At 37.8% G+C, this 23243-nt stretch overlaps 2 protein-coding genes across 3 annotated transcripts in view; both read right to left on the bottom strand.

Annotated features, from left to right (window-relative positions):
- The window catches only part of LOC115020050 (neurotrypsin), a 28397-nt gene extending 27050 nt beyond the window's left edge, over positions 1-1347 (bottom strand). For both annotated transcript variants that reach the window (XM_029449905.1, XM_029449906.1), the window contains exon 1: positions 1141-1347. In XM_029449905.1, coding sequence (XP_029305765.1) covers positions 1141-1212 — 72 coding nt within the window. In that variant the 5' untranslated portion in view covers positions 1213-1347. The remainder of the gene's footprint in view (positions 1-1140) is intronic.
- Positions 1348-4082: 2735 nt separating this feature from the next.
- On the bottom strand, positions 4083-20126 carry chchd1 (coiled-coil-helix-coiled-coil-helix domain containing 1). The gene is made up of 3 exons (XM_029449978.1): positions 19788-20126; positions 12417-12535; positions 4083-4453 (listed from the first exon to the last, which is right to left on the bottom strand). Exons 1-3 carry the CDS (start codon positions 19927-19929, stop codon positions 4343-4345), a joined length of 372 nt encoding a protein of 123 aa, XP_029305838.1. The 5' UTR covers positions 19930-20126; the 3' UTR covers positions 4083-4342.
- Between the last annotated feature and the right edge of the window lie 3117 nt (positions 20127-23243).

The raw sequence follows: 23243 nt of genomic DNA, 5'->3' as shown, positions 1-23243 counted from the left end.
TGAAACAATGACTATGAGCTTAAAGTGCTGACTCTCATCATAAATTGGTTGAATGTGAAGCTGTTGAAATGCATACTGGGTGAAAAGTGCAGGAATTACAGCCCTGTCACCGTCTTCCAACAATGGGAACAACGCATACAAATGCGTTCCTCAAACACCCTCAAACACCTTAAAGCTGTCAACCCCTCATAATACTTATAGACTGCATGGTACACACATTGATCTGTAGTTTATGGCAAACACCTTTTGAAATGTATTGTGTCTTTACACACATACTGTATACATATCCTGGTTTTGAGATGTAGGTCATATATTTATACTGACTCATCACCAGTGCACTTATTGCATGTGTATGTTCTGGGTTGTATTCCCAGTGGCCACTGGATTTCATTCTCTACTGATTTCATGTTCTTCCCTTTCTTCTGTTGGAGGGGAGCTGTTACAGTATGAGTGTAACACAGGAGCAAGGTAGAAGTCAGGTCATCACATGTCAAGCATGAGATTCTGAAATATTAAGTAGTTTGCTTGTCCAATCTGTATGACTTAGTGTGGGATAATCAATAGATGCTGGAGCTCCAAAAACAAAACTGTAAAGAGAAAATCCTATTTGGAAACAAATGACATCACCAGGTAAATATTCCTCAATCTGAGCCTGGCCTAAGACTACAAAGAATCTTAGCTGAGCGAGGAGATATGAAGAGAGGGGTTAGGGTTAGGTGATAAAACACTGTCTCCTTCCTCCACAAGGGATGAATCCACTTTACATTTATGTTCAATCTAGCGTGTAAGAAAGGCCACAGAGTAATGAGATAAACTAGTCCTCACCTCACTTTAGATTTATACTGTAGTGCACATTAATCCAGTTAAAATGCGTTTTTATCTATGTTCAATAATTGTGATCAACTGTTGGCCTCTTGATATTATTTCAAGAAATTGATCTCTGAAAATCCACAAGTGTTTACTATCAACACAACTGCCACAGATATTAGCCTACTCTCATTAGAAAGCAACCAAAGTTATTTTCAGGAAACTCACTAAACATTATTCGTACAGCACAGAGCCATAGAATACAGGATAACAGTTGTCCAGTTCACTGGAGCCTGACAGATCGTTAACATCAGCTTTATATAGGCTGCTTACCTCTGCAGACACACACAGGGCCAGTAACACACAGCACGGGACGAACCCGGGGACCACTTTGTTCCGGTCCATCCTGCAAAAGGAACCATCTCCTCCACACCTTCACCGACTCACCCCGCCTTCCTTCTGATAATCTTTCCACTAATACCTTGAAAAAAACTGTTCGTGAAACACGTTCAGAGACAGACACCGGCGGCTGTCCGCGCAGAACTCAACTCCAGACATCCAGCAAGCGCTGGAGCTAAAAATGACGCGCTGCTGGCTCTCTCTCTCTCTCTCTCTCTCTCTCTCTCTCTCTCTCTCTCTCTCTCTCTCTCTCTCTCTCTCTCTCTCTCTCTCTCTCTCTCTCTCTGTGTGTGTGTCTGAGTGCACAGAGCCAAGCTGGGAACACCTGATGAGCATGTAGCCACAACTCAGTGGATCATCCTGGTCAAATAATATTAAGGTAACACACATGCAGACAGACTTTTTATTGACGTTAAGTTAAAACATTAGCAGTCGGATCCCCTGTAGTCAAAATGTCAAAGTGTCCTTGATGAAGAACTTGCTCCTGATGGCATGGCCATCACTACACATATTTATCACTACTGATGAGCAGGTGGCACCTTGTATGTGTGTGAATGTTAACATGTGTTGTAAAGCGCTTTGAGTGGTCACAAAGATTGGAAAAGTGTGTATATATATATTTATATGGTAAATGGTAAATGGACTGCATTTATATATATATATATATATATATATATATATATATATATATATATATATATATATAAATGCAGTCCATTTACCATTTACCATATAAATTCTTTCAAGGCTTTGCTTTTTTTCCCTCAACACTTTTAACCATGTTGAAGGTACATTGTTAATTGTCACTGCTGCTATAAGAAAAGCTGATAGGTATCATGTGGTCATAGTTTTACATACTTACTGATAGTGAATATGACACCTGGGAAACAATGGAGGCTCTGGAAATCACAGGAGTGGAAGTCAACATCCTGTCACGGAAACACTGACCAAATACCGAGAAAAGTAGGGCGAGTCCAAGATCTTGCTTACTATAGGGCACTGATTATTTTTCCTGGCGAAGGATGAAGGATGTTAAAGATTGTAACATTTTCCCACTGAACAACCCTGCAACCACAGCATATTCTGTGACTAAATCCCAACACAAACAGAAGCACCTTCAGACACTGAGCAGGTTTTCAAAGGCTAAGTAGACTAAGTAGCTATTTGCATTTTTTAGGGTTATCTCAAGTCAATGAAAAGACAACACAGCCTTTCACCTGGTGCCAATCTCAGGCCAAATATTGTGTGTGTGTGTGTGTGTGTGTGTGTGTGTGTGTGTGTGTGTGCGTGTGAGTGATTGCTGCGGGCTGTGGAGGAGTTTCCTCTGCAGTCTTGATGTTTGGGGGGAAGTGATAAGCAGGGTGGGGAAATAGCTCTGTATAATGACAGGCAGATAAACGAGAACGCAGCAAAAATACCACATTGTGACAATGGTGGGTACAAACAGCACACGATCTTTCCTGTCCTTCAGACAAAACATGAAAGCAAATTTGCACTTACAACATCAACAAAACGTCAATATGTCTGCCAGAAATAAACTAATTGCAAGAAAACATAGCTATTATAAAAGCATGAAGCATCAATGTAACAGTCTTTAAACATGTTTGCTTTTCCAGTCCTTCCAGACTGGAAGGAGGGGGAAATGCTAGCCTAGCTCTTTCAAACCTTCCAACAGCTGTGTGATTCACATCCAGTCGGATATTAGGGTTTGTCATATGATGAGAAAGTAATGAATAATGAAATAAACCTAATAGAATAAGAAACCTGATTTGTACATTAATGGAAACATGTCATCATTGCTGCTGTTCCAAACTAAAATCACATATCATCCACTGTTAAGTAGTGGTAATTCATTTTCAATCGCATTCTGTCCCCAATCTGAGAACACTATACCTGTGTTCAGCATATTCACAACAATCATTGTTAAAACTCAAACCCAGAGAAAAACCATCGCTAACATGCTGCTAGTGCTAAAGATTACGTGAACTTTGGAGGATTTTTGCATTACATGATCCACTAACTTTACATAAGATGATCAGTTTATGAGTCATGAGGAGAGGAAGACTTCCAGCCTGTGAAAACAGTTGTGTAAACTCTTCTGTGTCTCAGGAGGTACAGATCAACTAATCACAAAATTGAGGTTATGTTAACTTAAGTGTGAATAAAAGGCAAAGTGTAATAAACACTGCAGCACAAACAGTTTGGACTGATTTTGTGTGTTTTGAAAGATATAGGAATTTACCAGGCAGTCCAATTAAGATGCTAATGAGTTGCATTATGGGAAATGTAGGATCCAGTGTTTTGGAGTTTAACCCATAGTAAGGTATCTTGTAGGTCCCCCATCTTTATGGAAGCGCATCAGGAGCCCTTTAAAGACCTTTTGTTTTTGACTGATCTAGCCTCTTCACTGACTGACAGTCAACAGCTCTTTATTCAACGGTCCTGGAAGACAAACTCAAAACAAACATGGTCTTTGTGTTATGTCAATTTGGAGGCTCGTTGCATTGAAAAGGTTGCTGCTTGGCCATCAGCTGTCAAGTGTCGGATGTTGGATCTGTCTCTTACACAAAGGAAAGAAACTGATTCGACAGACAAAATAATAAAAAAAAAAACAGTTTAAATATCAACCGCTCTGAGCTTTGCTTACTGCTAATCTACCGGTTTGATCGTACGATTTTATTTTAACATCCCGTTAACCACCAATCTGAGCATCCACAGGAATGACGAGGCATTTTAATGTTCAGTGATAACGGTAAGCTTCCAGCCAGGAGCCATGAAACCCAAGAAGAATAATTGCATCACATCCACTAATACCATCTTTGACCTGAATGAGTCCACTCTGCAAAATTGGATCAAGACAAAATGAGGACACGAAGGAGAAAGTCACATTATATTTCAAACCATACAACGCAGTGTGTTGAGAATACAAAGGCTGCACCATGACACACTATTGGTATTTGTGTTGATATCACCTTTTGCTCCTTCCTTTATTTATTTCGTAATTGTATTCAGCATTCCATTGTTGAATCATACAGTCCTGCTGACATCTCCTTAACATGATGAAATCCAGTTCCAACACTCTTTTTAAGCGGCACATTTCACGTCTGTATAAGTTATGCATTGAAAAGTTTGTTTCCTAGATCTCCTTGCGAATGTTGGGATATCTCTTCAGCAGGGTTGTGACTTGTTTTGGGGGCAGACGTTCTCCCTGGAAGCTGCTCTGCTCAGGTATATTCTTCTTAGCAGCCTGTGAAAGAGGAAGATGATTTGTTACCAGTGCTTTTTAATAAGTAATGTATTTATTACTACAACTAGGAAACTTTTACACATTAGCAGCCCAGGATGGTTTGCTTGTTTCACCACTGAAGAGGAGAGGTCAGCAAACTTTGATATCTAAATGTGTCAAATGAATGTTGAGGTGAGAGGCAGCCTGGTGCACTTCCTGGGGGCTTGTTCTGTACAGGCCACAGATCAGTCTAATGTAGTAGACATTGAACAGTTTCACAAAAACAAAGACTGATTGAACTGAAAGGTTAGCCACCTTACCCCAGTGGTAAAAATCAGTGACACCTGCTTACCAGCGCCATCAAATGACAAAAAAAAAAAGAGTAAAACATGGCTCATAATTAGTAGTTTGTTAACAATGTTGTAAGGCGAGTAATGAGAAGGGACGAGAGTGTTAAATATATAAAGTACAAAAAAAAAAACTACTGAGCCCTGCCATATTAACTAATTTGTGAGAGGTGGAAGAATATATCCTTCCTTGACCTTTTGTGAGTTATTTCGTTTATTCATTCGGGACTAAAGGCCCTGTCACAAATATCCGTATGACAGAAACTTATGGCGGCGCATACGAAAATTTGTCAGAGTCCAAATACGTCCAACTTTTCATCGGATCGGAAAAGTGAACATATACAGATACGCATGTCTAACCTATTGATAGCGCATCACTTACTAATACAAAATGTATCACACGAATGCCCAACGAATGCATAAGATATACAAAAAATATGGCGTATACAAAATATCGGCAACACGCTGGTGTACGTTGATATAAGGTAAGGTATAAGTAGTATTCGTTAAGAGCTCACTGTTACGCTGGTGTACGTTGATATAAGGTAAGGTATAAGTAGTATTCATTAAGAGCTCACTGTGTTACGCTGGTGTGTGTTGATATAAGGTAAGGTATAAGTAGTATTCATTAAGAGCTCACTGTGTTACACTGGTGTACGTTGATATAAGGTAAGGTATAAGTAGTATTCATTAAGAGCTCACTGTGTTACGCTGGTGTACGTTGATATAAGGTAAGGTATAAGTAGTATTCATTAAGAGCTCACTGTGTTACACTGGTGTACGTTGATATAAGGTAAGGTATAAGTAGTATTCGTTAAGAGCTCACTGTGTTACACTGGTGTACGTTGATATAAGGTAAGGTATAAGTAGTATTCGTTAAGAGCTCACTGTGTTACACTGGTGTACGTTGATATAAGGTAAGGTATAAGTAGTATTCGTTAAGCGCTCACTGTGTTACGCTGGTGTACGTTGATATAAGGTAAGGTATAAGTAGTATTCATTAAGAGCTCACTGTGTTACGCTGGTGTACGTTGATATAAGGTAAGGTATAAGTAGTATTCATTAAGAGCTCACTGTGTTACGCTGGTGTACGTTGATATAAGGTAAGGTATAAATAGTATTCATTAAGAGCTCACTGTGTTACGCTGGTGTACGTTGATATAAGGTAAGGTATAAATAGTATTCATTAAGAGCTCACTGTGTTACGCTGGTGTACGTTGATATAAGATAAGGTATAAATAGTATTCATTAAGAGCTCACTGTGTTACGCTGGTGTACGTAGATATAAGGTAAGGTATAAGTAGCATTCATTAAGAGCTCACTGTGTTACGCTGGTTTACGTTGATATAAGGTAAGGTATAAGTAGTATTCATTAAGAGCTCACTGTGTTACGCTGGTGTACGTTGATATAAGGTAAGGTATAAGTAGTATTCATTAAGAGCTCACTGTGTTACGCTGGTGTACGTTGATATAATGTAAGGTATAAGTAGCATTCATTAAGAGCTCACTGTGTTACGCTAGTGTACGTTGATATAATGTAAGGTATAAGTAGCATTCATTAAGAGCTCACTGTGTTACGCTGGTGTACGTTGATATAATGTAAGGTATAAGTAGCATTCATTAAGAGCTCACTGTGTTACGCTAGTGTACGTTGATATAATGTAAGGTATAAGTAGCATTCATTAAGAGCTCACTGTGTTACGCTGGTGTACGTTGATATAATGTAAGGTATAAGTAGTATTCATTAAGAGCTCACTCTGTTACGCTGGTGTACGTTGATATAAGGTAAGGTATGAGTAGTATTCGTTAAGAGCTCACTGTGTTACGCTGGTTTACGTAAATATAAGGTAAGGTATGAGTAGTATTGGTTAAGCGCTCACTGTGTTACGCTGGTGTACGTTGATATAATGTAAGGTATAAGTAGTATTGGTTAAGCGCTCACTGTGTTACGCTGGTGTACGTAGATATAATGTAAGGTATAAGTAGTATTCATTAAGAGCTCACTGTGTTACGCTGGTGTACGTAGATATAAGGTAAGGTATAAGTAGTATTCGTTAAGAGCTCACTGTGTTACGCTGGTGTACGTTGATATAATGTAAGGTATGAGTAGTATTCATTAAGAGCTCACTGTGTTACGCTGGTGTACGTTGATATAATGTAAGGTATGAGTAGTATTCATTAAGAGCTCACTGTGTTACACTGGTGTACGTTGATATAATGTAAGGTATAAGTAGTATTCATTAAGAGCTCACTGTGTTACGCTGGTGTACGTAGATATAAGGTAAGGTATAAGTAGTATTCATTAAGAGCTCACTGTGTTACGCTGGTGTACGTTGATATAAGGTAAGGTATAAGTAGTATTGGTTAAGCGCTCACTGTGTTACGCTGGTGTACGTAGATATAAGATAAGGTATAAGTAGTATTCATTAAGAGCTCACTGTGTTACGCTGGTGTACGTTGATATAATGTAAGGTATAAGTAGTATTCATTAAGAGCTCACTGTGTTACGCTGGTGTACGTAGATATAAGGTAAGGTATAAGTAGTATTCATTAAGAGCTCACTGTGTTACGCTGGTGTACGTTGATATAAGGTAAGGTATAAGTAGTATTGGTTAAGCGCTCACTGTGTTATGCTGGTGTACGTAGATATAAGATAAGGTATAAGTAGTATTCATTAAGAGCTCACTGTGTTACGCTGGTGTACGTTGATATAAGGTAAGGTATAAGTAGTATTCATTAAGAGCTCACTGTGTTACGCTGGTGTACGTTGATATAAGGTAAGGTATAAGTAGTATTCATTAAGAGCTCACTGTGTTACGCTGGTGTACGTAGATATAAGATAAGGTATAAGTAGTATTCGTTAAGAGCTCACTGTGTTACGCTGGTTTACGTTGATATAAGATAAGGTATAAGTAGTATTCATTAAGAGCTCACTGTGTTACGCTGGTTTACGTTGATATAAGGTAAGGTATAAGTAGTATTCATTAAGAGCTCACTGTGTTACGCTGGTGTACGTTGATATAATGTAAGGTATGAGTAGTATTCATTAAGAGCTCACTGTGTTACGCTGGTGTACGTTGATATAATGTAAGGTATGAGTAGTATTCATTAAGAGCTCACTGTGTTACGCTGGTGTACGTTGATATAATGTAAGGTATAAGTAGTATTGGTTAAGCGCTCACTGTGTTACGCTGGTGTACGTAGATATAAGATAAGGTATAAGTAGTATTCATTAAGAGCTCACTGTGTTACGCTGGTGTACGTTGATATAAGGTAAGGTATAAGTAGTATTCATTAAGAGCTCACTGTGTTACGCTGGTGTACGTTGATATAAGGTAAGGTATAAGTAGTATTCATTAAGAGCTCACTGTGTTACGCTGGTGTACGTAGATATAAGATAAGGTATAAGTAGTATTCATTAAGAGCTCACTGTGTTACGCTGGTGTACGTTGATATAAGGTAAGGTATAAGTAGTATTCGTTAAGAGCTCACTGTTACGCTGGTGTACGTAGATATAAGATAAGGTATAAGTAGTATTCGTTAAAAGCTCACTGTGTTACGCTGGTTTACGTTGATATAAGATAAGGTATAAGTAGTATTCATTAAGAGCTCACTGTGTTACGCTGGTTTACGTTGATATAAGGTAAGGTATAAGTAGTATTCATTAAGAGCTCACTGTGTTACGCTGGTGTACGTTGATATAAGGTAAAGTATAAGTAGTATTCATTAAGAGCTCACTGTGTTACACTGGTGTACGTAGATATAAGATAAGGTATAAGTAGTATTCATTAAGAGCTCACTGTGTTACGCTGGTGTACGTAGATATAAGGTAAGGTATAAGTAGTATTCATTAAGAGCTCACTGTGTTACGCTGGTGTACGTAGATATAAGATAAGGTATAAGTAGTATTCATTAAGAGCTCACTGTGTTACGCTGGTGTACGTAGATATAAGATAAGGTATAAGTAGTATTCGTTAAGAGCTCACTGTGTTACGCTGGTTTACGTTGATATAAGGTAAGGTATAAGTAGTATTCATTAAGAGCTCACTGTGTTACGCTGGTGTACGATGATATAAGGTAAGGTATAAGTAGTATTGGTTAAGAGCTCACTGTGTTACGCTGGTTTACGTTGATATAATGTAAGGTATAAGTAGTATTCATTAAGAGCTCACTGTGTTACGCTGGTGTACGTTGATATAAGGTAAGGTATGAGTAGTATTCATTAAGAGCTCACTGTGTTACGCTGGTGTACGTTGATATAAGGTAAGGTATAAGTAGTATTCATTAAGAGCTCACTGTGTTACGCTGGTGTACGTTGATATAAGGTAAGGTATGAGTAGTATTCATTAAGAGCTCATTGTGTTACGCTGGTTTACGTTGATATAATGTAAGGTATAAGTAGTATTCATTAAGAGCTCACTGTGTTACGCTGGTGTACGTTGATATAAGGTAAGGTATAAGTAGTATTCATTAAGAGCTCACTGTGTTACGCTGGTGTACGTTGATATAAGGTAAGGTATAAGTAGTATTGGTCAAGAGCTCACTGTGTTACGCTGGTTTACGTTGATATAATGTAAGGTATAAGTAGTATTCATTAAGAGCTCACTGTGTTACGCTGGTGTACGTTGATATAAGGTAAGGTATAAGTAGTATTCATTAAGAGCTCACTGTGTTACGCTGGTGTACGTTGATATAAGGTAAGGTATGAGTAGTATTCATTAAGAGCTCACTGTGTTACGCTGTTGTACGTTGATATAAGGTAAGGTATAAGTAGTATTCATTAAGAGCTCACTGTGTTACACTGGTGTACGTTGATATAAGGTAAGGTATGAGTAGTATTCATTAAGAGCTCACTGTGTTACGCTGGTGTACGTTGATATAATGTAAGGTATAAGTAGTATTCATTAAGAGCTCACTGTGTTACGCTGGTGTACGTTGACATAAGGTAAGGTATAAGTAGTATTCATTAAGAGCTCACTGTGTTACGCTGGTGTACGTTGATATAAGGTAAGGTATAAGTAGTATTCATTAAGAGCTCACTGTGTTACGCTGGTGTACGTTGATATAAGGTAAGGTATAAGTAGCATTCATTAAGAGCTCACTGTGTTACGCTGGTGTACGTTGATATAAGGTAAGGTATGAGTAGTATTCATTAAGAGCTCACTGTGTTACGCTGGTGTACGTTGACATAAGGTAAGGTATGAGTAGTATTCATTAAGAGCTCACTGTGTTACGCTGGTGTACGTTGATATAAGGTAAGGTATAAGTAGCATTCATTAAGAGCTCACTGTGTTACGCTGGTGTACGTTGATATAAGGTAAGGTATAAGTAGTAATCGTTAAGAGCTCACTGTGTTACGCTGGGGTGCTTTGTTGAACGCTGATGTTTTGAGCATGTTCAAAATTACCGGACATAACAGACGTGTGCTTCATAAGATAGGCAGACGTCACGTGACGTTAGACATACGTGAATACGGAATACGTAGTTGAATATTTACCTACTTAAATATAGTACGCAAATATTTACCTACGTAAATACAGTACGCGAATACTTACCTACGTAAATACAGTACGTGAATACTTACCTACGTAAATATAGTACGTAAATACCTACGTGACTACATTAGAGGAACGTTAGATATAGGCTACGTCAGCTGACGGTGAATCCTACAGCCAGTTTATTGATAACGAGTGGATAACCTATTCATAACCTATGTTAAGATTATCCCTGACGACGAAGTAATTTATTAAACGTGTTTCTACAGTACAGCTAGCGTTCAGCATTCTAGCCGTTCTCCAGCATCAGCATGACGTGAACCAGATGGCACTTTTCCAGCTCCGTTGGCCAGACGCTCTGATACGTTTTAAATAAGTAAGTGATACGTTATCAATAGGTTTGACATACGTATAATAATTCGTTATGTATACGTCAGCTACAACACCGCTGTGGAAAAGTTGGACGTATTTGGACTCTGACACATTTTGAGCTAATTTTCATATACGCCGGCATGTTTCTGCCATACGGAACTGTGTATGTCTGGCGTGTTTGGCGTAACGTCTGCGTCCTTCAAACGATCACAACTTACCCTTAATTTATATCAACCTATTGCCGATATTTCGTATGCACCGGCATAAGTTTCTGTCATACGGATATGTGTGACAGGGCCTTAAAGTAGCTAAGAGAGCTTATGGAATGTAGCAAACTCGCCGCTTGGGACACCGCCGCACACCTATTGATCACAGAGTGATTGAAACTTAATGTAAAAAGATAAGAAACAGCTGACTTAATATTCACTTCGGGACATTTAAAATAGTTTTTGGGACGTTGGCAAAAAAAGTTTGTCTGGAGCACCAGTTAGACTACACTTAGCACTATAGACCAGATGACCTAGACTAAAATGTAAGTCAAGTTATAATAAACCAGAGTTATCCTAAAAGACAATGATCTCTTCTCTTTTTAGTGTTAGCTGGTGAATACACATTCAGTAATGATGCACTCTGCGGTCGACCACCAGGCTGCATATCAGTGGGTCCCTGGCTACGCCCACACAGACACAGTATTTGTGAGTAGTCAAGTGCCTATTTAAGACTGATGGCGTGTAAAGTTTATCAGAGCTCACTGGGACACACTTTCTTAATAATCCTGTCACTCACACAAATACTGTACCACAATCCAGCTCAGATAATTTGTCAGTTACAATCAGATGATAAAAAACACACATTTAGTAGCTGAGGGGAGGAATACACTTAATATAGCAATTCAATGAATTTATAGCAGTAGACTGCAGGGAATTGTGGGATTCACTTAACTCTGAATACAGCCTTGGACTTGTATTAGGAAAAGGTGCATGAACGTGCACTTAAGTGCTGAAGACTGCACAAGTGGGTATTAGGACAGAGCCAGTGGGGATGCGGACGTACAGAGACACTGAAGTGACGAGCAGAAAACCAAGTGTATAGTTACCACTGGAGACTTGTCATGTGTAGTTCTAAATATTGTCAGTTATCACCTAATCTTATCAATATTATTATTCTATTTTATTATACAAATTTAGTTAATTTTTCTCAATCAATGATTCTGAGCAAGCTTATTAAAAAATATGCTCCTCAGCATTTTAAATTGCACAGTTTGGCTGTGTCTTGGGATACCTGCGGCCATGCAGGATACATCTGATGCATCCTGCATGGCCGCAGGTATCCCAAGATTCATTGCGCGCCCAGAGAAAAAGATTCTGACTAAAAATGGCGCCCCTCGACCCAGCAGTAACGGCAAATGGATATACTTTTAAATGTAAGTATTGGGTTTCAACTCGCTCGAATAGCTAATGATACAAATGTTATAAAATCACTGTTCTGGGAACAAATGTTAAAGTAAGCAGTCAACTGTGCTTGATAACTTTAGAGAGTTGCTAGGCGACGGGAGAGGCAAAATGTAGGGCCGTGAACAACTGGTGACGTAACAGGAAGTCCCCCATAGACATTACCGTCTCATTTCATAGATCGCTCGATTCAGCCTTCGCGGTATATGGAGATCCTGGCCTCCAAAGACCGAGAAGGCTACGTACTCCGAAGGCTGCAGTCCCTGAATTGAGACATGGCCCTTGTGTGTCAGTTCCCTTTCTGTGTACGTGGACATACCTGAGCTTCACCAACACAAGTATAGAAGGAGTTCATCTCATTAGAGCACAGACTGTCCACAAAGTTGTTCTGCTTCCAACAGGCCATCAGGACCGATATCTCTGCGACACACGTAGCCCCTGTGGAGAAAATTACATCTTTACCAAGCTGAAGGAGTCTATAATGAGTTTAGTAAAAGGAATATATAATGAATATAATATAAGTTATATATAATGAGTTTAATATAAGTTATATATAATGAATGTAATATAAGTTATATATAATATAAGTTATATATAATAACTTTAATATAAGTTATATATAATGAATGTAATATAAGTTATATATAATATAAGTTATATATAATAACTTTAATATAAGTTATATATAATGAATGTAATATAAGTTATATATAATATAAGTTATATATAATAACTTTAATATAAGTTATATATAATAACTTTAATATAAGTTATATATAATGAGTTTAATATAAGTTATATATAATGAGTTTAATATAAGTTATATATAATGAGTTTAATATAAGTTATATATAATGAGTTTAATATAAGTTATATATAATGAATGTAATATAAGTTATATATAATGAGTGTAATATAAGTTATATATAATGAGTCATATAAGTTATATATAATGAGTTTAATATAAGTTATATATAATAAGTTTAATATAAGTTATATATAATGAGTTTAATATAAGTTATATATGAGTTTAATATAAGTTATATATAATGAATGTAATATAAGTTATATATAATGAGTTTAATATAAGTTATATATAATGAGTTTAATATAAGTTATATATAATGAGTTTAATATAAGTTATATATAATGAGTTTAATATAAGTTATATATAATGAGTTTAATATAAGTTATATATAATGAGTTTAATATAAGTTATATATCATGAGTTTAATATAAGTTATATATAATGAATGTAATATAAGTTATATATAATGAGTTTAATATAAATGATATATAATGAGTTTAATATAAGTTATATATAATGAGTTTAATATAAGTTATATATAATGAATGTAATATAAGTTATATATAATGAATGTAATATAAGTTATATATAATGAGTTTAATATAAGTTATATATAATGAATGTAATATAAGTTATATATAATGAATGTAATATAAGTTATATATAATGAGTTTAATATAAGTTATATATAATGAATGTAATATAAGTTATATATAATGAATGTAATATAAGTTATATATAATGAGTAATATAAGTTATATATAATGAATGTAATATAAGTTATATATAATGAGTAATATAAGTTATATATAATGAATGTAATATAAGTTATATATAATGAGTTTAATAATATATAATGAGTTTAATATAAGTATATATAATGAGTTTAATATAAGTTATATATAATGAGTTTAATATAAGTTATATATAATGAGGTTAATATAAGTTATATATAATGAGGTTAATATAAGTTATATATAATGAATGTAATATAAGTTATATATAATGAGTTTAATATAAGTTATATATAATGAGGTTAATATAAGTTGTATATAATGAATGTAATATAAGTTATATATAATGAGTTTAATATAAGTTATATATAATGAATGTAATATAAGTTATATATAATGAATGTAATATAAGTTATATATAATGAGTAATATAAGTTATATATAATGAATGTAATATAAGTTATATATAATGAGTAATATAAGTTATATATAATGAATGTAATATAAGTTATATATAATGAGTTTAATATAAGTTATATATAATGAGTTTAATATAAGTTATATATAATGAGGTTAATATAAGTTATATATAATGAATGTAATATAAGTTATATATAATGAGTGTAATGCAAGTTATATATAATGAGTGTTATCTATTCAAGTGAAAGCTGTTTTCTGGTTGATAATTTATTATGTTCTCTGCAAGCCAGTGTCGTTAAGAAGACACACCACTCTGTAACTCTGATGTCCGGAAAAACGGGTGTTGTCTTTATAGACTAGCAGAGTGGCGAGTATTTTAACATAAAAATGTCCTAGGTCTTTGCCTCACATCAACTTCAGACAGGTAGCAGTTAAGTTTGGTATGCCACTTGTTAATGGCAGACAGCTAGTGAATAGAGCTGTGTCAATCTCCAAGTTAAACTTTTAAATCACCTCCAGGATTCAAAGTTGTGAAAAAGTTTGAAGCTAACCTTGGACCAGAGTAGACTCGAGTCATCGTTTTGTTCAGCTGGCCGCCTGCTCTTACACAAACCGCCATATACTTTAAATCAACTACACCCCCCCACACCTCCAAGCCACTCACTTTCATCCTTCAGAATCACCGCAACCAACCTCTATTGTCACCAGCATTAAGTCCCCAGCCTATCCCCACCTCTCTTGTCAAGACCTGTCTCCCTTCGCTTACCACACTCATCACCAACATAATCAACTCTTTCTTGTCCTCTGGCCTCGTCCCCTCCTGCCTCAAGCTTGCCGCCGTCACTCCCATACTGAAAAAACCTGGACTTTACCCTAACATTACCCTAACAAGTACCGGTCCATCTTAAACCTCCCCTTTCACCACTAGTCAAAACCCACATCTGGTCCTCTCTTCCTGACAACTTGGATGCCCTTCAGTTTGCGTACAGACAAAACAGGGCCACGCATGATGCCATCTCCTTGGCGACACACACTGCACTCACCCACCTGGACAGAGGGAATAAATGCTCTTCATCGACTACAGCTCCGCATTTAACACTATTATTCCCCTCAAAACGTGTCACTAAACTCGCTGATCTTGCATTGGAGGCCTCCATATGCAGCTGGATATTCAACTTCCTGACGGGCAGGCCCCAGGTGGTGAGAATCGGCAGGCACACCTCTACCTCGCTGACACTAAACACGGGTGCACCACAAGGCTGTGTGCTCAGCCCCCTCCTGTATTCCCTGTTCAGCTACGACTGTACTGCCAAGCACAGTTCAAACATCATCTTCAAGTTTGCTTACGATACGACCATCATGGGCCTCATCACAGAGAGGAGGTGAAGATACTGCACAGCTGGTGTCAGGAACATAACCTCTCTTTTAACGTCAGCAAGACTGAAGAGATGATCGTCGACTACAGGAGACAGAAGGGGGGTGGACACCTTCCCATCCATGTCGGTGATGCTGAGGTTGAAAGGGTCAGCAGCTTTAAGTTCCTCGGTGTGCACATCACTGAGGATCTCTCCTGGACACTTCACACTTCACCAAGAAAGCTTGTAAGCGGCTCTATTTCCTGAGAAGACTGAAGAAGTTTGGCATGAACACCAGCTTCCTCACAAACTTCTACAGAGGAACCATCGAGAGCTTGCTGACGGGCTGTATCACGGTCTGGTACGGGATCTGTTCTGCTCAAAGCCGCAAATCGCTTCAGAGAGTGGTGCAAGTGGCACAGCACACCATTGGCAACTCTCTCCCGGTGATTCAGGACTTTTTCCTGCGGAAGGCACACAGCATCATAAAGGACCCAGCAGACTGTTCTCCTTGTTACCGTCAGGCAGACGATACAGGAGCCTGGCTGCACCACCAGACTCAAGGACAGTTTCTACCACCAAGCCATCAGGCTCCTCAAGCTCCAGACACACAGACACACCCACTGCTGTCTGTACTACATAAATATAAATAAATATTATTATTGTACCGCGCAACCCCCCTTTCTCATATACGTATGTACATACTCTATATTGTTTTTTTTTATTATTGTTTTAACTTAATTGTATATAGTACTCTTTGTAATTTTTTACATGTTATATTTCTTATTTGACTGCTGAGCTGACATACCGTCTCTCTCAAACACATTTCATTGTACCAATGTGTTAACCTACATTTCACAAATAAAACTTGAAACATGAAACTTTCTGTCCAAAATCCTCAAGCGAGCTGTTGTTGCTCAACTACAATAACCTCTACAAACCCTTCCAATCCGGCTTCCGTTCCAAACAAAGCACTTGAAAATCACTAATGACATACAGTCCCCTCGAAAACTATTGGAGCAGCGACGCCATTTCATTTATTTTTTGCTGTACACTGAAAACAATTGGATTTTACATCAAAAGATGAATATGAGACAAAAGATCAGTCTTTCAGCTTTTAATTCCAGGTATTTACATCTAATAATACTACTACTAATAATAATAATACATTAGACTTGTATAGCGCTTTTCTTGTAACTCAAAGACACTAGATCAGTTAAACAACTTAGAAGACCACATTTTTAGGTGAGCAAAAGTATAGGAACAGAGACTTAAAATAGTGTGAAAAGTGAATAATACTTAATATGTAGTTGCAAATCCTTTGCTTGCAATAACTGCATTATGCCTGCCACCCTTTGACGTCACCAAACTTTTACATTCTTCATTTGTGATGCCTTTCCAGGCTTTCACCGCAGCTTCTTTCAGTTGTTGTTTGTTTCGGGGGTTTTCAGTCTACTCTTTAGCAGGTAAAATGCTCAATAGGGTTTAAGTCTGGAGATTGACTTGGCCAGTCTACAACCTTCCACTTCTTTCCCCTGGTGAACTCCTTGGTTGTTTTAGCAGTGTGTTTTGGGTCGTTGTCTTGCTGCATGATGAAGGATCCCCCGATCAGTTTGGTTGCATCTCTCTTTAAGTTGGCAGTTGTTTCTGTAGACTTCTAAGTTCATTTTGCTGCTGCCATCATGTGTTACATCATCAAAGAAGATCAATGTGCCCGTCCCAGAAGATGCCATGCGAGCCCCAGCCATGACATTACCTCCACCGTGTTTCACAGATGAGCTTGTGTGTTTGGGATCATGAGCAGATCCCTTCTTTCTCCACGCATTAGCCTTTCCATCACTTTGGCAAAGGTTCATCTTTGTCTCATCAGTCCATAAAACTTTGTCCCAGAACTTTTGAGCCTCGTCTCTGTAATTTTTTGGCAATTTCCAATCTGGCCTTCCTGTTCTTATTGCCCACTGCTCCTAGTACTAGACTCCTGGTATTTTCACTGTGTGTGCTGTGTGCTCTGCATGTGTGACCATTAAAAAGAGGGTTTCATCCCTCCCATTCTAGATTCTAATGAGTGGTTTGCATCTTCTTGTTGCCAGAGTCTTCTGCTAACGGATTGTTGGTGATGTCACTGACAGTTATTTTAGAATTTTTCTTTACAGTTCTCACAATGTTTCTGTCATCAACTGCTGATGTTTTCCTTGGTCTACCAGTTTGACGTCTGTTGCTCAGTACACCAGTGGTTTCTTTCTTCTTCGGGACATTCCAAATGGTTGTACTGGCTATGGCCAATATTTGTGCAATGGCTGATTGATTTTCCATCTTCTCTCAGTTTCAAAATTGCTTGCTTTTCTCCCATAGACAGCTCTCTGGTCTTCATGTTGGTTACACCTTTAAAACTATAAATGCAGTCTGCACAGGCAAAACCCAAAGCTGAAACTGAGAGTAGACATTCAGTGCTATTTATTGTTTTAATAATCAATGCACAGGACACACCTGGGCAACAAAAAACACCTGTCAGTCACATGTTCCTATACTTTTGCTCACTTGAAAAATGGGTGGGTTCAAATAAAAAGTGCTATCTTCTACGTCGTTTAACAGATCTAGATGTAAATACCTGGAAATAGAAGCTGAAAGGCTGATCTTTTGTCTCATATTCATCGTTTGATGTCAAACTCAATTGTTTTCAGTGTACAGCAAAAATAAAGGAATTGGCCTCGCTGTTCCAATAGTTTTGGAGGGGACAGTGTACTTCTCTCCGTGTACTCCAACTTCCTCTTCATTCTCATCGAACTCAGCTTAGCCTTTGACACCATTGACCATTCCATTCTCCTCTCACGCCTTCAACATACCATAGGAAGAACTGGCACTGCCTGGTTCACCTCAAATCTCTCTGACAGACATCAATACATCTCCATAAACAACTGCAAATCCTCCACCGCCCCAGTCACTCACGGTGTCCCCCAGGGTTCAGTCCTCGGTCCTCTCCACTTCATCCTTCACCTCGGACAAATTCTACACCAACATGGAATCCATTTTCACTGCTATGCCGACAACACTCAACTTTACCTCTCCTCCCAGACCATCACACACACTCAACCCTCACTGCCCATTTTGGTGATATTAAAACAGGGATGCATCAAAACTTTCTCCAACTCAACTGCAATAAATCAGAAATAATCATTACCCACCAAGTCTTTCTCACTCACCAGCGACGGCTCCAACGTCACAGCCTCTACCCATGTCCGCAACCTCGGAATCATCGACAGTCAAACACCCTAACATTATTCAAGCAAGCCATTAAAACCCACCTCTTCAAGATTGCTTTCCCCTGCTGAACTTTGTCCCCACATCTCATGACTTTGGTAGTTTTAACTGCTCTCTGTTCTGGTTTTGTTTAGTTGTTCAGTCTTTTATTTGCATCTTGTGTGTGTACGAATTTGTATGTATGTCTGCTTTATGCTAGTACGGAATGTTTCTAAATTGTAAAGTGTCTTTGTGTATCTAGAAAAGCGCTATATAAATTACATGTATTATTATTATTATCATCATTATTACTACTGGACGGCTGGGAGCAGAAGAACCCGTTTATAACTGGTCAGCTTAAACAAGCTCTCTATTGGCTGTCTACATGAAATCATAATCAGCCCGTTTCCTTGGTTTACCTGCTGCTGCCATACAAATATAATAAGCAGTTAAGATTTCCTTTAGCAGGGATGATGCAACACATTTAGCAAGCTCTTATGTAGACATGTACAGCCGTTTCACAACAGGATACAAAAACTGATGGACTTCTTTCTGTGAATTAATTATGATCAATCATATAATCTGTATTAGACTATAATAATTAGATTATTATTACTCACTAGTAGTAGTCGTAATGGTCGCAGTAGTAGTAGTAGTAGTAGTAGTAGTAGTAGTAGTAGTAGTAGTAGTAGTATAGAATGCTCTCTAATTATATAATTTTCATATTTTTTCATGTTACTGCGTCATTTTTGCCGCCGGATTATTCAAGCATAATTAAAGTTGTGAAAGTTATGTCGTCATGTGTCGTACGTTTGTCATATATTAAGTATATTACGTTTGAAATATATTGCCATCTGGTTATTTTATCTATTAACTATTGCTCAAGGGATTTTCCAGGAATTAAACCAATAAACCATATCATTATATATTCATTTATAAATACCATGATATCAAAGTATCCCCTTGTAAATGTTATCCATATTGCCTGACCCTAAGGGCTATAGTGTATTTATAATCCAAAATAGTGTATTGTTTATGTGCAGCCCGGATTGACTTTATGGAAGTCGCACCGCATCAGATGCCACAGGTTGAGTGAGTAACCTACAATCAGCAAAGTAGCAAGACTTTTTTCATACCTCCTGTCTTAAATTTGCGGTTGGCCACCTCGTCTTTAAGAGCAAGAGTCTTTTTGGGTTTCAGCACTGGTTTTCCGTTGTGTCCGCTCAACATTCGGCTGACCTTCTCCTGGAACAGGATGCCTCCCTTCGACGCCATCATTCAGCAGCCTTCCCCGGCTCCTTACCGACTTTAACCTGCCTGAGCTTGGGAGGAAAGAGCACTACTGTTGAACAGACCTCTCTGTGAATGAAAAGAGAGGAAAAAGCGAACAGTCTTCAGTGCAATGCCTTATTCCTTCACCAGGCGCATCAGTGCAGCGCCATGTTCTGCCGTAAGACGCAATTCAGTGTCGTAAAACACATGTGTAGCCGTGACAAACGCACGACACATGACGACAACCAGCCACTGCCGCATTTAGGTGCTGTCGTAACTTTCATAACTTTAATTATGCTTGAACAATCCGGCGGCAAAAATGACACAGTAACATGAAAACATATGAAAATTATATAATTAGAGAGCATTCTACTACTACTACTACTGCTGCTAATAATAATAATAATAATAATAATAATAATAATAATAATAATAATAATAATAATATTCATAATCATAATCATAATAATACAGTTATTCACGAACCTCTTCGGTGATTGGCTGGCAGTATTGCTGGCCTCGCTTCAGATAATCCGTTCACAGCTACATGACTGAGATCTGAAATTCAATGTAGAACTTTGATTAGGTATGACAATTAATTATTTTCGTCAGATTTTATACATGTCATCAAAGTGCAGAATGGCTTCACTATCAACTGTAAATCATCAAGCCAAAATTCTTGTCTTCCATAATTCCTCGTCTAATTACAATTTAAATGTAAGCTATCTGTATTTTATCATTATAAGTAATACATATATAACGAATTAAAGAAAAACTAATGGAAATGTTTGATTTATGGATATGAATTTGATAGAATATAAGAGCCAATCAATATATTTGGCCAGGCAGATGTATGTTTGTGTATGTTATTAGTTTATGTTTAATCAGACATATATTAAGTTTTGATATTGGTATCACTCAGTCGTAATTAAATACTTAGTTTGATTAGCATCACAGTGCTCAGTTCTCTCAAACACAATGTGAACAACATAAAGAAAACAAAATACCCATTTGTTTACTCTGGCTGAGAGCTCCTTGCATTGAAACAGACATTCATCATTTTGACAACAAATGCAAGGCATAAGGAAACAGGACTTAAATACAGAAAACACAAATGTGTTTCCCTATGTCAAGGCTACACACGTCTTCTTTGTTGAAGAAAGGCTTTAAAAGGAAGACGTCACTGTTTTTGACACTAAATACATATGAACAATATCACACAGAGTTTGTAGTGTGGCAGTGTAAATAGTCTATGTAACCAGAAATACCAAAATATGACATGAAGGGCCCAGAGAAGAAGAACGTTATCTTAATAACTGATGGTAAAAGAAGACTAACACCTTACCATCCATGTTGATTGAACTCATTTATTTCAGATCACTTCTGTTGTTGCATGGCATCAGTGTGCTACACGCTCACTGACAGTGATAAAGACGTTTCCAGTGGAAAAGTCTGCTGCACTGCGTTCTTCTGGTACATGGCCTGTGGCTACATGACATTCAGAGAGAATGCAGGGCAAGTCGTAACATCAACCTGTGTGCAAGGCTGTTTGGAACAACTATGCCGATTCAGCTGATCATTCTCTGTACGTTCATGACCACAAGTGACCCTTTTCACATGAAACATGGCTTTCACATTGTCATTTGAATCTAACCCCCCCCCACACACACACAAATTTAAATCTCTCTGTTGAAAACAATTTGTTTCCAGAGGTAAATACATTCCTGCCACAGTCTGCCTGGAAGCTGTGTGGTATTCTCTGTGTCTCTGCACGTTCAACTGGAGGTAAATGTCTCTGCACTGGGAGAAATATGGGCTTGATTTTGTGCCAGTTCATCCACAGTGATATGAGACCAGTACAGCACACACACCACAAATTAAGGTCCTTTCTTTTTCTTAACATAGGTGTATATGCATGTGACAGCAAAGCCTAAATCTGTGTCAAAGCTTTTATTTTTGATAAGCTCAACAACACAGGCTAAAAGGGAGGACAGAAGCCTGAGTTTAAATTTTAACCTTCAAGACCTCAATTGTGTTGACATTATGAAATAATGACGTCAAACACGTCTCTGTGTTGTGTTGCAGAGATATCTCCTGAAGTTAGCATGCTAACAGCTAGCCCCAGCACGTCCTGTCTTGTAATACCACTTGTTCCTGTAGAGGTGAAAGTGAATCACTGTAGCTCCAGTCTGCCCTCAGTACAGAGGGAGAAGGGGAGCTTCACCGAGGGCTTGTCAATCACGTTAACGGTATACATTTTGATACTTTGTTTATTGGATTAAATGCAAAATGCCAGAAAACAACCTCCTCGCTCCTGGAGTAAGAGAGCGACAGAAGTGCCAGGGACAGACCTTCAGGTAGCAGTTATGTAAAAATTCAGCCTAAGTCTCCCAGGAAGACACAGGAAGACACAGGAAGACACAGGAAGACACAGGAAGACACAGAGCTCCCCCAGCAGGCAGTGACTGGCTGAATTTGAGTTGCTGCAGCCGCTAACTCAGGGGTGTCCAAACTACGGCCAACTGCATCCATTTTCAATTGGCCGGCAGTGTCGTATTCTATTTACGAGGACGGGGTTTTTGCATTGAATCAATCCAGCAAACTTCTTAATGTTCGTATAATATTTATTAAAATGATAATGACCGCATTTGATAATACACAATGCCGTGGACAATTCAGTTGCACCAAGCCACAGACCGCATTGAAACAGTTACTGTCTTTCAGTTTCACTGAAGGGTCCCGTTACATTCTTTTGCATCTCGACTAGTTCTCCTCTCTAGGGTGTTGTCTTTTCCCATTGGTTAGGCTAGGACCAATTCCTATTGGCCCCTTGTTGGCGCGCAGGTGTGTCCACACCTCAGGGCGCTGAGTCATCCTGAGTTTGCTTTTCTTCAATCGCCCTCAAAAGGAGGAGCGTACCTATAGTGTGTCTTCATTCATATTTATTACAGTGCTCATTATTAATTCAGTGCATAATACTTATTGATTGAGGTAAACAAATACATATGATAGTTATCAAGTGTGGATTAATACATTCAGGAGTTATTTATATCACAGCAGAAAATTCTAAAAGTATAATGGTATATGGCCCAGATGTGTAACTTACGCTTGACTGTATTGTACTTTTTTGTTCTAACACTAGGTGGAGTTAATGTCTTGAACAAGGAAGCTTCTCCACAAAACAAGATTAATCAAATAAAATATTTTGCCACGAGTGACCAAAAATGGCAGAATCAAAGAAACGCAAGATAGCAAGTGAGTGCAGAAAATTTCAGATACTGTGGGAAACTGAATATTTCTTCATAGAAGTCAAGGGGAAA

Source organism: Cottoperca gobio, chromosome 15, assembly GCF_900634415.1.
Source record: "Cottoperca gobio chromosome 15, fCotGob3.1, whole genome shotgun sequence".
NCBI lineage: Eukaryota > Metazoa > Chordata > Actinopteri > Perciformes > Bovichtidae > Cottoperca > Cottoperca gobio.
Note: the sequence above shows the minus strand (reverse complement) of the source record. Positions and strands in the feature narration are given on the sequence as shown.